This window comes from Sinocyclocheilus grahami, unplaced genomic scaffold, assembly GCF_001515645.1.
Source record: "Sinocyclocheilus grahami isolate Dianchi unplaced genomic scaffold, SAMN03320097.WGS_v1.1 scaffold993.1, whole genome shotgun sequence".
In the NCBI taxonomy this organism is placed as follows: Eukaryota; Metazoa; Chordata; class Actinopteri; order Cypriniformes; family Cyprinidae; genus Sinocyclocheilus; species Sinocyclocheilus grahami.
The window spans coordinates 361,340-378,000 of record NW_015506172.1 but is presented as its reverse complement, the minus strand read 5'-3'; the positions used below and the strand labels follow the sequence as shown (position 1 = coordinate 378,000).

General features: G+C 38.7%; 1 protein-coding gene across 1 annotated transcript in view; it reads right to left on the bottom strand.

Moving 5' to 3' along the window:
* The window catches only part of LOC107565315 (ATP-binding cassette sub-family G member 2-like), a 74,051-nt gene that overhangs the window by 15,966 nt on the left and 41,424 nt on the right, over positions 1–16,661 (bottom strand). Inside the window, exons 4-13 of the mRNA XM_016250537.1 lie at positions 14,244–14,358; positions 13,629–13,781; positions 10,387–10,544; positions 9,893–10,044; positions 9,714–9,815; positions 4,408–4,658; positions 3,484–3,566; positions 3,145–3,234; positions 1,094–1,218; positions 855–1,009 (exon numbers count right to left, since the gene is read on the bottom strand). Of these exons, the coding sequence (XP_016106023.1) occupies positions 855–1,009; positions 1,094–1,218; positions 3,145–3,234; positions 3,484–3,566; positions 4,408–4,658; positions 9,714–9,815; positions 9,893–10,044; positions 10,387–10,544; positions 13,629–13,781; positions 14,244–14,358 (1,384 nt within the window). The remainder of the gene's footprint in view (positions 1–854; positions 1,010–1,093; positions 1,219–3,144; positions 3,235–3,483; positions 3,567–4,407; positions 4,659–9,713; positions 9,816–9,892; positions 10,045–10,386; positions 10,545–13,628; positions 13,782–14,243; positions 14,359–16,661) is intronic.

Below are 16,661 nucleotides of genomic sequence, written 5' to 3'. Positions count from 1 at the left end.
TCTTTAAAAAGACGTTCCACCCGTGAAGCTCTTTTAGATGGAAATTGCTCTTTTAGTGTGCTGAAGCGCACAGGGGAGATGGCCGTCTGCAACACACACAGGGGTAGTGTAGCCTGTTGTGTGCACCCCACTCGACACGGGAAAACCACCGCCGCTGAAGCGCCGTACCACCAGCACGAGAGCCCACGAAGAGCGTGCTTGACTGTAGTTTTTACTACCGTAGAAGGTCAGGAGCAGAACGATAGAACCGCTCGGCTCCGAAGCGAAAAGCTGAATATGCGCTGCATCTGCTGCCTACTTATACTCACGCTGTGATCAGCAGCAGCTGGATGCAATAATCGCATGCCAATGTGCATTGGCCCGTTTAGTTTACACTCAAAAGTAGATTGGTCTCTCTAAGCGAGATCCCAATTCGTTGGTCATCCGACGTGACGTCGAGACTGACCGACTGAAAGGGAACTGAGCTGCAGCATGGTGGCCAAGAGCATACAGTGGTTTAACAGGACAGGTTCCACTCAGAACAGGCCTCGCCATGGTCGACCAAAGAAGCTGAGTGCACGTGCTCAGCGTCATATCCAGAGGTTGTGTTTGGGAAATAGAAGTACGAGTGCGATTCTCGCACTTTCGTGTGTGTTGGTTCACTACTCACTGCTGTGTGTGTGCACTTGGATGGGTTCAATGCACCAATTTCGAGTATGGGTCACCATACTTGAAAATATGTCACGACTTTCACTTCACTTTTTTTATAAAAACCCTTAACCATGGTACACTTACAACCACATGTGGAATATATTGCTTTATTATTCCTGTTTAAACGTGTATGTGTGTGTGTGTGTGTGTGTGTGTTTCTTTACCATCATAAAGACAAAGCTGATGGTCATGAAGATGTTAGCGATGGCCACCACCGTCTGATCAGCGGAGATGGCCAGAGTCATGGACGTGGCTGTGTACGACACCAGAACGATAGAGAACAGGAAGATGAAGAAGGCCTCGGCCGATGCCTTCAGTCCTGCACAGGAAACACTAACACATCAAACCACACGTCTGATATCAGACGGACATGATGTGATGATGAAGGCGATGTGTGTCTGACCGATCATAAAGTACGCCACGCAGCTGAAGATGATGGCCGGGATGGTGCGCAGAGTCAGGACGTCAGACAGGATCTTAGACAAGAAGTACACCGAGACTCTGTAGTATCCGCTGATGTACTCGTGCCTGAGGACACGCCCACCATAACAACATCATCAATCAATCAATCAATCAAATATTCTAATTACAATCTATCCCCAAGATAACTGCACAGAAAATATCAGAAGCCAAATTCACCAAACATTCTTTAGAATTAAATTATTATTTTTTTCTTATTATTTTCTTACTTTGGAAATAAAGTTTAAGAATATGTTGTATTCCCAAAAATGACTTTTCAAAAACAAAACTTAACAAGAATTAAAATTCTTGAAACGAATCTTCTTAAAATCATCACAGATGACCTCTTAACCCTCTGGTGCTCTTTAGCCATTTTTGACTTCATTGGAATTGTACGAAACTTGGTAAAGATTTTGCACTTGCTATGTGAACACAGAAAACCCCAAAACGAATTAATGGACATGATTCGAAAAGAAATAGTCACACTTGTACTGTTCACAGTCAAAAATCACCACATTACAGGGGACAGACCAGGAAGCAAATTTCATCTTGTGGAAACATTTGGTATAGCGCCTAAAAATCTTACAGAAAGCTAAATTTTTGCAATGTCAACAACAAATTTGGAGCACAACTGTAGATTTATGGATTTAATTTTCACTGGTACTGTTCAAATTCAAAACTAACCAAATTGGAAATGAATGGGATTGTATTGAACATTTTTTGTGATATCTACCTCAAATTTGGAGCACAACTTGTTTAGAGTCATGGCTTTGATTAAAACACAGATTAAAACATGCTTTGGAAAATACATATTTTATATAGATTTTGTATTTTTGTGCACTTTTAAAACAATACACAAACGAAAAATTTTTTTAAAAGTCAAGTTTTTAAAAGTTAAGTTGAAGTGACACCAATAAGTGTTGTAAACAGTGATCAATCATGATGCGACTTTTGGGGAACTTCCAATTTTAGTACCAACGCTACAAAAACCAGTCAAATACGGGGAAAAATTCAGATGTTCTTAAGAACATATTTGAAAACTTCTTGAGAAATAATAAAAGAAAAATTATTTGCTTTTATATATACACTGTTATTCTGTTTTAAATGTGATATGATAAACATTTAATCTTATGAATAATAACCCACTCAATTTGAATAATAGTAGTTATACCTTCTCAGATATTTCGTTTTTTTTAATACATTTTATATTATACTACTTTTAACTGTAAATAATTACAAAATGAACACAGATATATCCTATAATAAAACCTTAATACAAATATTAATTCACATTCACAACTAATCTACAACCAGAGTTCATGAAAATAAATTTTGTTTTCAATTAAAAAATGTATTGATGTTTGTTTTTTCATTTTTACAATATATCTAAAAAAACTTTTTTATTTATTTAATATTTTATTTATTTACCTGCATGTCATGTCAGGAAGTATATTTACCTAAAACCATTGAAAAATTGTGTTATTTAAATACACAATAATAATAAAAAAACAAATACATTTAAAATAAAATTAAATATCAAAATAACCTACAACTCTAATAATACTACTGTACTGTAGAATACATCAAAATGATATATTTACTAATAATTCTATTAATAACAATTAAAAAATTTAAAAACCTTTACCTAAATAACCTTTTCACCCTATTTGATAATCACACTAAACCATAATTATATACAAAGCCATTTTTAATTTATTTTAATTAATTGTACACATAAACAACCTACAATTACAATGTTTCTACACTGGATATGTGCATTAAAACTACAAATAATCCCACGATCAACAAAACACTACATTTATTTACTTGCCTAAGTTATCTCACCTTCAAATCAGAACTTTTAACAATTCAGTCCTGAAGCAGACAATCAAGAATCCTTAATGCAACAAACATAATGAAATTCATTCAGGAAGAACCGGTTCTCACTTGCCAACTCAAGTGTGTGTGTGTGTGTGTGTGTGTGTATTTACTCACACAAACAGTTTCCTCTCAGTGATGAAGAGTTCAGCTGAGGAAACGGAGCTGAAGCACTGATTGGTGGTAATGAAGAACAGCGCGCCCATCCTGAAACACAGACACACACACACAAGTGGACAACCAACTGGAGTTTTTTTTAAAATGTCAAAATATGAGATGTACATGAAGTTGCAACAAAATTTTATTCAGTAAATTATATTTGAAAACACCAGGGCTGAAGAGACACAGCTTCTGTTAATCAGATCTGAACATTGATTTACTCTAATTCAAGTGGACATGATTCTTCTCACAGAAATACTGAAATAATGACTGAACTGGATGAATGTGTTTTCATACCTGTTCTGACTGCCGCTCGAATTCTTCTCCACTCCAAAAAATATGGCTCCAACAACCAAAGCCAGGAAAATCATCACCCCGATCTGGAGAAACAATCTCAGATTAATATAGAAATACTAGCATCAACCCAAATCAAAACTTCATCATTATTTTTTCATTTACATATAGATATGTATATTTTCTTTTCACATATATTTTGACAAAAAAAAGATAACCACTGAAATATATTCAGTGTTGCTCAAGTTTATATCACCAGCAAATTCACCTCAAATATATTGTGAATATTCAATGAATCAAACAGAATTCATATTAATCCATGAGAAGTGTTGACGAAAATGTAATAATTCATAAAATAATCATGTAAAATTCATATAAAGCATTTTGAAATAAAAACAAACAATATAAAGCACCTATTTAAAGAGACTAAATATTTTGTTTACCTGCATGAGTTATTATATTTAACTAAAATAATAAAAAAAACCTGTTACTTAAAATAATAAAATTAATAAAATGAAAAATTAAATATAAAAATTATTTTACTTAAAATATTAAAACATATATTTTAACCAGTTGCCAAGGAAACATCTCAGTTTTATTTAGTTTAACTTGCTGTACAAAAATAAACTCAAAATGAAATAAAGAATTTAAAAGTAATATACATAATATAGACAAATTAATCAAATTTACACACAAAAAAAAATTATTAAAATTTTATCAAAAATTACAAAAATATAAAATTAAAAACTAATTTTTAAAAATAATGAAACTTATACTAGCATCTCAATTATCCTAAAATAACATTATGTTGTGTGTTATCAAATTACTGAAATATCTTCAAATCTCAGAGGAACTTAAATAGTAGGCTTAAATATTTAAGACTGATAGAAACATCTGTGAATGCCTGATGTAGACGGTGGTGCTGACCTGAGCGAATGAGGTCTGTGGGTTCAGCATGAGGTTCTTGAAGGTTCTCCTGAGGACCCAGTTGAACTGGTGGCAGAAGGACGTGCTGTAGGTGATGGTTCTGGATTTGGGTCGTGTGCTGTAGTCCTGTCCCTGAACGATTCGCTCCAGCTCGCTTTTGGTTTGTTTGTAGCTGGAGCTGTTCTTGTATTCTTCCACCAAACGGTCCTCGATGCCCTTCAGAGACGAACTCAGCTGCTCCTCGTCCAGTTCTGACACACGCAAACACATTTATGATTTTCATAAACACAATCTCCGCTCTCACAAAAACTAATCTCTGCTCTCTACCCAACAAAACACACAAACTTTTTTTGCTCTCCCGGAACAACAAAGATTTTTCACACTCTGCTGCACTGTGTTTCACAGAAACCTGGCTGAATGACGCCATACCGTACAGCGCTTTAAATCTGCCAGGCTTCCAGCTGTTTAGAACGGATCGCGGCGGGACATGTTTTTACATCAGTGAGAGGTGGTGTACAGATGTAAAAGTGTTAAAGAAGATGTGCTGTCCCGATCTAGAAGCTCTCTTCATTAACTGTAAGCCTTTCTATTCGCCGCGGGAGTTCCACTCGTTCATTCTCGTGAGTGTTTACATTCCACTGCAAGCGCAAGTGAGCTCAGCTTTACACAAACTCGCTGATCAGATCACAGACACAGAACAACAACACTCGCACTCTGTTATTATCATTCTCGGGGACTTTAATAAAGCAAATCTCTCATGTGAACTGCCAAAACACAGACAGCGCGTTACATGTCCCACCAGAGACAGCAATATATTGGATCACTGTTACACTACAATAAAGGATGCATATCGCTCCGTCCCCAGAGCTTTGGGGCTCTCTGATCACTGTTTGGGTCATCTTATACCGACCTACAGGCAGAAACTGAAATCAGCTAAACCTGTATTAAAGACTGTAAAAAGATGGACTAATGAAGCAGAGCGGGATTTACAAGCCTGCTACGACTGCACTGATTGGAGTGTTTTTGAAGCTGCTGCCAATGATCTGGACGAGCTCACAGAGACTGTAACATCCTATATCAGTTTCTGTGAAGACATATGCATTCCTACCAGGACCTATTTAACATACAACAACGACAAACCATGGTTCATTGCAAAACTCAGACAGCTCCGTCAGGCCAAAGATGATGCTTACAGGAATGGGGACAGAGTCTTGTATAAACAGGCCAAATACACATTGAAAAAGGAGATCAGAGTGGCAAAGAAGAATTATTCTGAAAAGCTGAGGAACCAATTCTCTTACAATGATCCTGCATCAGTGTGGAAAGTTCTGAAAGACATCACCAACTACAAGACACCATCACCACAGCACTGTGGAAAATCAACAACTGGCAGATGATCTGAATGAGCTTTATTGCAAGTTTGAAAAAACACCATTAACACCTCCAGCAACCCTCCTCTGCCCCACACCTGCACTTCAGATCAGTGAAGATGATGTGCGTCAGGTCTTCAGAAAGAACAAGAGAAAAAAGGCCCCAGGCCCAGTCGGTTCCACACCAGCCTGTCTGAAAACCTGTGCTGACCAGCTGGCCCCCATCTTCACACAGATCTTCAACAGATCACTGGAGCTGTGCGAAGTCCCTTCCTGCTTCAAACGCTTCACCATCATCCCCGTCCCAAAGAAACCCAAAATTACAGGACTTAATGACTACAGACTTGTGGCTCTAACGTCTGTGGCCATGAAGTCATTTGAAAGGCTGGTTTTAGCTTATCTGAAAGACATCACTGGACATTCACTGGACCCCCCTGCAGTTTACTTACCGAGCCAACAGGTCTGTGGATGATGCCGTCAACATGGGACTGCACTACATCCTGCAACATCTGGACAGACCAGGGACTTATGTGAGGATCCTGTTTGTGGATTTTAGCTCTGCATTCAACACTATCATTCCAAATCTCCTCCTGTCCAATCTAACTCAGCTATCCATGCCCACCTCTGTCTGTCAGTGGATCACAAGCATCCTGATAGACAGGCAGCAGCTAGTAAAGCTGGGAACATTTTCATCCAGCACCCATACGATCAGCACTGGTGCCCCCCCAAGGTTGCGTCTTCTTCCCACTGCTCTTCTCCCTCTACACCAATGACTGCACATCTAAAGACCCCTCTGTCAAGCTCCTAAAGTTTGCAGACGACACCACACTTATCGGCCTCATTCAGGATGCTGAGTCTGCTTACAGACAGGAGGTAAAAGAGCTGTCTGTCTGGTGCAGTCTTAACAACCTGGAGCTCAACACATTCAAAACAGTGGAGATGATTGTGGACTTCAGGCGAAACACCCCAGTACTCCCCCTACTCACCATCATGGACAGCACTGTAACAACAGTGGAGCTAACGTCTGTGGCCATGAAGTCATTTGAAAGGCTGGTTTTAGCTTATCTGAAAGACATCACTGGACATTCACTGGACCCCCCTGCAGTTTACTTACCGAGCCAACAGGTCTGTGGATGATGCCGTCAACATGGGACTGCACTACATCCTGCAACATCTGGACAGACCAGGGACTTATGTGAGGATCCTGTTTGTGGATTTTAGCTCTGCATTCAACACTATCATTCCAAATCTCCTCCTGTCCAATCTAACTCAGCTATCCATGCCCACCTCTGTCTGTCAGTGGATCACAAGCATCCTGATAGACAGGCAGCAGCTAGTAAAGCTGGGAACATTTTCATCCAGCACCCATACGATCAGCACTGGTGCCCCCCCAAGGTTGCGTCTTCTTCCCACTGCTCTTCTCCCTCTACACCAATGACTGCACATCTAAAGACCCCTCTGTCAAGCTCCTAAAGTTTGCAGACGACACCACACTTATCGGCCTCATTCAGGATGCTGAGTCTGCTTACAGACAGGAGGTAAAAGAGCTGTCTGTCTGGTGCAGTCTTAACAACCTGGAGCTCAACACATTCAAAACAGTGGAGATGATTGTGGACTTCAGGCGAAACACCCCAGTACTCCCCCTACTCACCATCATGGACAGCACTGTAACAACAGTGGAGTCATTCAGATTCCTAGGCACCACCATCTCTCAGGACCTGAAGTGGAACATTCACATTGCCCAGCAGAGGAAGTTCAACCTGCCACAGGAACAATTGAAGCTGAAACAATTCTACTCTGCCATCATTGAATCCGTCCTCTGCACTTCAATAACTGTCTGGTTCAGCTCAGCTACCAAATCTGACCTAAGAACACTACGTAGGATAGTCCGGACTGCTGAGCGAATCACTGGTACAGCCCCTCCCCACCTTCCTACTGTCCTACTGGCTATCACTGTCATTCTGTTGCACCGCGGTTCTTCTGTCACTAAAACAAATTCCTCGTCTCTGTAAACATAGCTGGCAATAAAGCTCATTGTGATTCTGATTCCGAAAACCTGTATCAAATCACGCAAATTTATTGGCCAATGGCGCAGGCGTCCCCTTAGTGACGCCACTTCACTCACCTAATAATAGTGAGTGCACCATCAATTCCTCAGATTCTTTACCGAAGAAGCGTCTTTGGCAGCGCAAGGAGCTTGGCAGCAAATGCAGCGTCTCATTCCCTATTCAGGAAACATGGGTTACACATGCGTTCCCTTTCATAGGTTCACTCAACACTTCATAATGCTGCGATGATGCAATGGCAATGATATACCATACATGCCAAACTAAGCATTGTGTCATCTGGCCTGAAGAATGTGAACCAGACTAAACTCAGACGGCTGGTTCATGCAAATAAAGACCCAGGAACCAGGAGCTGCATCCAAATCCAGGCTGTAAAACCTGATTAAAATGTGCAAGGAGGACCACCCTGCCGCAACCCAAATATCTTCCAAAGGGACCTCTTTAAAAAAAGCCTGGGAGGATGCGACACTCCTAGTAGAGTGAGCTCTAAGGCCTAGAGGTGAAGGGAGGCTCCGCACCTCATAAGCCAGAGAGATAGTGTCCTTCACCCAATGAGAAATCCTGTGCTTGGAGCCGGCAAGCCCTCTGCGGCCAGCACCAAAGCACACTAGGCATTGGAACAACTTGTGCCACAGGCCAGAGTAGTCTTCATAAATCTTTAGGGCCCGAACAGGGCATAGTAGATGAAGCCTCTCATCCGAAGAAGCAGCAAAGGGAGGAGGACAAAAGGAATAAAGTACAACCAACTTGGGAACGGAATGACGTGGAAAAGACTTTGGAGATGCAACCAGGTCTTGGTTGCAGAAACACCTTCACAAGACCCGGGGCAAATACCATGCATGGCTCAGTCACAAAAAGAGCCTACAGATCCCCTACATGCTTGAGAGAGCCAGACTCAAAGGCAGTCTCGATAACCCCTCCATGACAACTGATAAGTCCCAGGAAGGAAAAGTAACAGGATGCACAGTCCTCAAGCTCCTAACACAACGTATAAACAAAGAAATTTGTTTAGATTTGGCCAAGAGTCCTGTGATGCAAAGAGCCTCTGCCTCACCAAAAAGACTCCAAATCTCATGCCTGTTCAGGGTGTGTTCAAAGGGGCACGGAATTAAGTCCTGCGACACAAAGAGCCTCTGCCTTGCCGAAAGGATTCCAAACCTGAGCCACCGCCTGGAGCCAGAATCCAGTCCCCTGACCTGAGTTTCAGTCTCAACAGAAAGTCCACTGCGAGGTTCAAAGCAGCCAGTACATTAACTGTTCTAAGCAAACGCAAACACTGCCTTGACCCCAGAGGAGACGCCGCACATGCCTGTTTAGGGTGTGCGACCGCGAACCTCCCTGGTGGTTTATGTGAGACACCACCGCCATATGAGCCTTTACTGTTAAATGGAGGAGAACATAATAAGTTCCAGTTGATGTTGTTGCTGAAGCACAAATGATTTTCCATGATTTTCTGAATTTACAAGACTTTTACATTTTTTAAATGTCATATTTATGAATTATATTTATTCAGATTATCATTACTGCAGGAACACTGTAGTTACATGCCAATGAAATAACTGATCATTATTTAATTTGAACAGATATAAAGCCACCAATGTAACATAAAAATAATAACAAAAATAATAATAGTTTATATATATATATATATATATACACACTACTACTACTACTACTACTACAAATAATAATAATAAAATAGAACAACAACAACAATACACAATGAAAATAAAAACTGAAAAAAATAATAATCCAAATAAAATACATTTTAAAACAAACATGTCATTAGTGGCGATTCTTGACTAAAAGAAGCTGCAAAGTGGCCTTTATACTGCGAGAAAACAATCATAGAGAAGGGAAATTGTTGTACCCTCATTGTCGTATAACTTGTTGAGAGCGACGGCAGTGGAGTCTCCATTGATGACATCCAGGAAGAAATCAGCAGGATTGTTATGAGGTTCACAGGTGTATCCTGATACACACACACACACACACACACATCAGTATCAGGACGTGAGGGTCTGTTCATGTGTGTATATGTTTTCATACCGATCTGACTGAAGTAGTCCAGGGCGTCTTGAGCCAGGCCGTGATACACCATCCTTCCTCCCACCAGCAGCGTGAGGCTGTCGAACAGCCGGTAGATGGAGTACCGCGGCTGATGGATGGACAGGATGATGGTGCGACCGCTGTTCGCCATTCTGAACAAACACACAGGTTAAACACATGGGACAGTTAAAACAGCACTGTGGTTAAATGTCACAGCAATGTCAGAGTCATATTTCATCCCAAAAGAGCTAAATAATTTTAAATGTAATTTAATTTAATTTTGAAATAAATTTACTAATTTAGAAATAAAATGTATATATAGATATTAGTTATTATTAAATATATTTGAAAATATTTGTACAATAATACGTATATGCAATTACCTAGTGCTTTCTGGCGGAATAGACCGTTTTTGAAAGTTTTCTTTTTGAACAAATGAACGTGTCTTTCTTGTGGTTTAGGTGTGGAATATGACTGGTTTTGTATAAACGCACCTCTTGAGCAGCATGAGGACAGAGTTGGCTGTACTGGCGTCCAGGCCGGTGGTCGGTTCGTCCAGGAAAAGCACCGGCGGATCAATGATCAGCTCCATGCCGATGTTTGTCCTCTTCCTCTCTCCACCCGAAACACCACGAATCAGCTGCGTGCCCACCTGTGAAACCAGCCAATCAGAGCAGCCGTCAATTCAAGTCCCGCCCTCTAAACCCAATAATGAACTACAATACTGACTTTATCAAATTCATCATGATTCCCATCAGATCAAATTCATTTTGTTCATTAGTCATTGTTTTCTGAATATTTATACACACACACAAAACAATGTCTAATGAGTTATATATACACACAATTATATATTATTTTAGTATCACTGATATACTGGTATTTTTAATATTTTGACTACATTTAATTTTCTAATTTCTGTTTTTATTTTATTATTATTTAACGTTTTTGTAATTTTATAGCGTGTTTTTGTGATTTTTATTATTGTAGTTTTAAATGTCTATATAGTTATTATAAATTTTCATTTATTACTTTGTTAACTAAACAAAAATGTGAAATGTTATATATATATATATATATATATATGTGTGTGTGTGTATAATTTTTATTTTTTTATCATTGATATACTATTATAATTTTTATTTTTTATATAATTAATATTTTGAATTAAATAAAAATATATATATCTTTATTTATATTTTAAGCTTTTGTTGAGTAATTTTTATTATTGTTTTTTATATGTATTTATAGTTTTACATTTTTCTTTATTAGCTTTAGCTTTTTAGTCACGGTTCGATACGATTTCGGTACAACAGGGGAAAAATTTATTTTTATTTTACATTTATTTTTAACAGACAGTAGTACAAATTTAAAAAATGTTCCACCTAGATGTGAAAATATTAAATATTACATTATGTTATATATATATATATTATATATATATATATATACTGTATATATATAATCTGCAGTACATACATACATACAATAAATAAATTATTGAAATATATTTGATTTAGTTTACAAATAAACAAGAGAAAAAAACAGTGCGATGCATAACCGTAGCCTATATACGCCGAGTTTCAGTTCATTTTTGTGACATTCCTTAATTCCTTAATTTGAGCAAATTAAGCCTAATTAAGGAAACTCAAATGGCAGAAAGTGACATTGTTTTATTTTACAAAAGCACAACATTTTGTTTTCATTGTGAGTGTACACAAATAAAAGCAGACCTTTATACAGTGATGCATTATTAATAAGACAATAAGTGTTTAAAGTTGATTCTGCTGGTATAAGGAAACAGTTGAAGTGATCGCGCCGGCGCGCACAAACACACACACACACACACACACACACACACACAGAGACAGACACACACACACACAAACACATCAGTTCCAGCATTGCTAACTTGACAGCGCAGTTGGTACTTTATCAAAATAAAATACAGTGAACCAAACATCAGCGCGTCCACCTCTGTGTCACCGTTGGAACGCGACTGAAGTACAAAGCCTGTAATTTACATAATAAATAATAGTTTAGCATTCAGATACGTTACATCGCAAATATGGAAATATTATGGAATATTTGGATTTGTGCCGAATGAGAGAGGTAGGATACACGAGCACAAAGCTCCATTTCGCAATCAGTTGAGTGCACAAGCCTTTAAAGTAGAGTCCTTTGTCAATTTGTGAGAGACACATTCAGAATCAGCACATGGTCACTGTCTAGTGGGCTTTGTTTTCAAGTGCGCAATAGTGATGTTAGGTTCTTGAACGAATCGTTCTTTTGAGCCGGTTCTCAGGAAGTAACTGGTTGAGCCGGTTCACAAATCGAACTGAAACAAACTTTAGTTCCGGGCTGATGACGCAGGACGCACAGCCGAAGTAGCACGTCCAACTCAAAAAGAATCGAATGAGCCGCTTCAACCAACTGTCGAAGTTTGCCGAGGATTACCGAGGGCTCAAAAAGAACCGAATGAGCCGTGGCGAAGTTTGCCGAGGATTACCGAAGATTCTGATGAGTGAGTTGATGATACTGTGCAAGCCTGAGTGAGGAGCGTACTGGAAATATGCTTGCTCATTATGACTGTTATTAATTTACATTTTATTAAAACCTACAAAAACCTTTCTGTCGAGTAATGTAAAAAATGTTTACAATAGTTTATTGTGCATTCATATATTTAAAGTTGCTTAAGCGAAATCAAGGCGTTTATAAGACTGGTTTATTCATTCTTTATACGGTAGACATGTAGAACATATCCGCGCTTGTGCATCAATGTCTGTAATGTGTGCTGTAGCTGCGAAACTTTTAGGAATCTTATCCGAGTTGTAGGCTTGTCAATATTGAGTCAGTCGTATCTGAGGATCCGCGAATAAAACTGTGACCACAAACACCATTAAGTGAATTATATGGCAATAATCAGCAATATGGTTTCACACAAATAACCTTATTTTTGAATGTTTCAATATGCGTTGACACAAATTACTTATTTGAATTTTTCATTGATACAACATGGCACTTAGTTGCTAGAAAAGAAATGCGTAGAGACGTTATTGCTTGATGACGTCAGGAACCGATGAATCGGCTTTTTGAACCGCTTCAATGAGCCGATCTGTCCGAAAAGTACCGGTTTGCGGAAATGAATCGGACTTTGCATCACTAGTGCGCAACTCATGGCATTCGCTGTTCTTCTGCTGGCGGCCGGTTATCAAACAGCGTTGCATTGCTGCGGGCGCCCCCTTCTGGATTGGGGGTGAATTGCCTGTATTCGTTGTAAGGCCTCAAGCACCGAACCGAGATGTCCGTTTCCGTGACGGTTCGGTACGAATACATGTATCGTTCCACTCCTACTTTTGGTTTAACTTCAGTACTAAAATAACTAAAATGAAAATGAGAAATCTTGCCTTGTCAACTAGTTGAAATAAAATAAGTTTAAGTTTATTTATATTTTATTTATTATTTTTTTAATATATTATTATTATTTTTTTTATTGAAAACATTATTTTATTAATTTTTTATTAATTTTTAATTTTTTATTTTATCTAGCTGTGTTTTTGGGGAGAAAATATGTAAAAAGCAAACGAGATTACATATATTGTTTACGGATTCATAAGAATGCTAAGTTACATTACTTTAGGGTAAAATAATTATTAATCATGTCATTAAGCATTAACAGAAGTCTGTGTTGATTGCACATGTAGTCAGTCAGATGAAGGTGTGTTTGGTTTGTTACCCGTGAATCAGCCACTTTGCTCAATCCCAGCTCCTGAATGAGTCTCTCAATCTTCTCATCTTTTTCTCGCTGACGGATCGACTTCGGGAGCCGTAAAGCCGCTGAGAAACGCAGATTCTCGCGAACGGTCAGCGTCCCCATGACCACGTCATCCTGCAAAAAACACAAGACTTTCAGGATGTTTCATGTGTTTAAACCATGACAGAGCACTTTCTGAACACGCACGTTTCGTAAACGTCCTTAAGGAAGGAAGCAGAGCGTCTCATGACACAGCTGGTGTGATTTGAGATTAGATTAAACAATCACTGGAGGAATTCAGACTCCTGAAGAAAACACAAGACGAACGGACTGTATTAAACTGTATTTATGAAAAGTAAACAAATGAAACTGCTAAATGGTTTCGGTCAAGCTCTTCTCATCTTAGTCAGCGATCACACAATTCCCTTAGTCATGATATGCATTCTACAGAATAACGAGTTCAGCTTCCTGTTTTAGAGTCAAACGTGACGTCTAAGTTTAGCGTTTGTGCTCCAGACGTGAAGAGAATGTGCTGCTGCTTCACTAAGTGATCAGAATAAATTAAATGTAGTAAATGAGTGTTTGTGTGGTTTATACCTGCACTACGTATCCAGACAGACATTTGAAGTTTGGAGGTTGTGGAGCTCCGTCTATAAGAACCTCTCCAGAAAGACCTGCAGGATCCTTACGAGCGGCCAGAACGTCCAGAAACCTTCAGTAAAACACAGACATCATTATACAAAACACATTAAATAAAAAAATGTAAAAAATTTAAATTATATTTTATATTTTAAATACTCTTATTTTAATAAAATTTTTCTATTTTAAATGTAAATAAAAATATATTTTTATTATAAATAAATAATTTTATTATTATTTTATATTCTAAATACATTAAATAAATATATCAATAAACAACAATAATTATTGTATATAAAAATAAATTATTTTAAATGACTAAAATTTGTTATGTATACTTTCAGGTGATTATATATATTTGTGTATATATATATATATTTATTTATTTATAATTTCGGCTCTGTATGCACCAGAACAGAATTTAAATGAAACAATCAAAATTAAATTGAAGTGCAGACTTGAAGCTTTAATTCAAGGGGTTGAACAAAGTTATAAAATAAAATGCTTAGGAATTACAACCATTTTTATACACAGTCCCCCCATTTTCAGGGGCTCAAATGTAATTGGACAAATAAATATAATCATAAATAAAATGTTAATTTTTGATACTTTGTTTAGATTCCTTTGCATGCAATGACTGCCATCACCAGAGACTGGGATTCCTCCTTTGTGATCCTTCCAGGAGATTGGTACATTCTGGTGAGCTCAGCAACATAAAAAGACCTGGACGTCCAAGGAGGACAACAGTGGTGGATGATCGGAGGATGTAAAGAAACGTAAAGAAAAACCCTTTCACAACATCCAGTGAAGTTAAGAACACTCTCCAGGAGGTACACGTGTCTCTGTCAAGGTCTACAATCAAGAGAAGACTTCACCAGAGCAAATACAGAGGCTTCACCACAAGCTGCAAACAAGACCAGATTAGACTTTGCCAAAAAAACATCTAAAAAGCCAGAGCACTTCTGGAAAAGCATTCTTTGGACGGCTGGAATTAAGATCAACCTGTACCAGAATGACGGGATGAAGTCTGGAGACGGCTTGGAACAGCTCATGATCAAAGCACACAACATCATCTGTGAAACATGGAGCAGTGTGATGCATGAGCGTGCATGGCTTCAGTGGCACTGGGTTACTGGTGTTTAGTGATGATGACACAGAAGACAGAAGCAGCCAGATGAACTCTGAAGTGTATAGAGATATACTCCCTGCCCAGATTCAGTCGAATGCAGCAAAGCTGATTGGACGGCGTAAAAAAAGTGGAATATTCTGCAATGGCCAAGTCAATCTCCTGATCTCAACCCGATTGAGCATGCACTTCACTCGCTGAAGACAAAACTAAAGGCAGAAAGATCCACAAACAAACTACAACAACTGAAGTCAGCTGCAGCAAAGGCCTCGCAAAGCATCACAAAGTCTCTGCTGATGTCCATGAGTTCCAGACTTAAGGCAGTCATTGCCTGCAAAGGATTCTCAACAAAATATTAAAAATGATAAGTAAAAATATAATATTTCTTTTTATTTATGATTATACTTATTTGCCCAATTACATTTGAGCCCCATGAAAATGGGGGTGACTGTATATAAAAATGGTTGTAATTCCTAAGCATTTTATCTTATTTTTAATTCTGTTCTGATGGTATACAGAGCCAAAATTATGAAAATTGTGTCAGTGTCCAAATATATATGGACTAACTGTATATATACTGTACACTGTTGTTTGAAAAACCAGCTTGTTGCTGGAAAAGCTGCTCTGTTTTGAAAACAGCTGATTTACTTTTAGTTATTCCTTGACACTCGTTACATAAACCACAACACACAGACAGACAGACGGACGGATGAACAGATAGATAGACAGACAGACAGACAGACAGACAGACGGATGAACAGTCAGATAGACAGACAGACAGACGGATGAACAGACAGATAGACAGACAGACAGATGAACAGACAGACAGACAGACAGATGAACAGACAGACAAACAGACAGATGAACAGACAGACAGACAGACGGATGAACAGACAGACAGACAGACGGATGAACAGACAGACAGACAGACAGACAGATGAACAGACAGACAAACAGACAGATGAACAGACAGACAGACAGACAGACGGACGAACAGGCAGACAGACAGACGGATGAACAGACAGACAGACAGAAGGATGAACAGATAGATAGACAGACAGACAGTCAGACAGACAGACAGACAGACAGACAGACGGACGAACAGGCAGACAGACAGACGGATGAACAGACAGACAGACAGAAGGATGAACAGATAGATAGACAGACAGACAGTCAGACAGACAGACAGACAGACAGACAGACGGACGAACAGGCAGACAGACAGACGGATGAACAGACAGACAGACAGA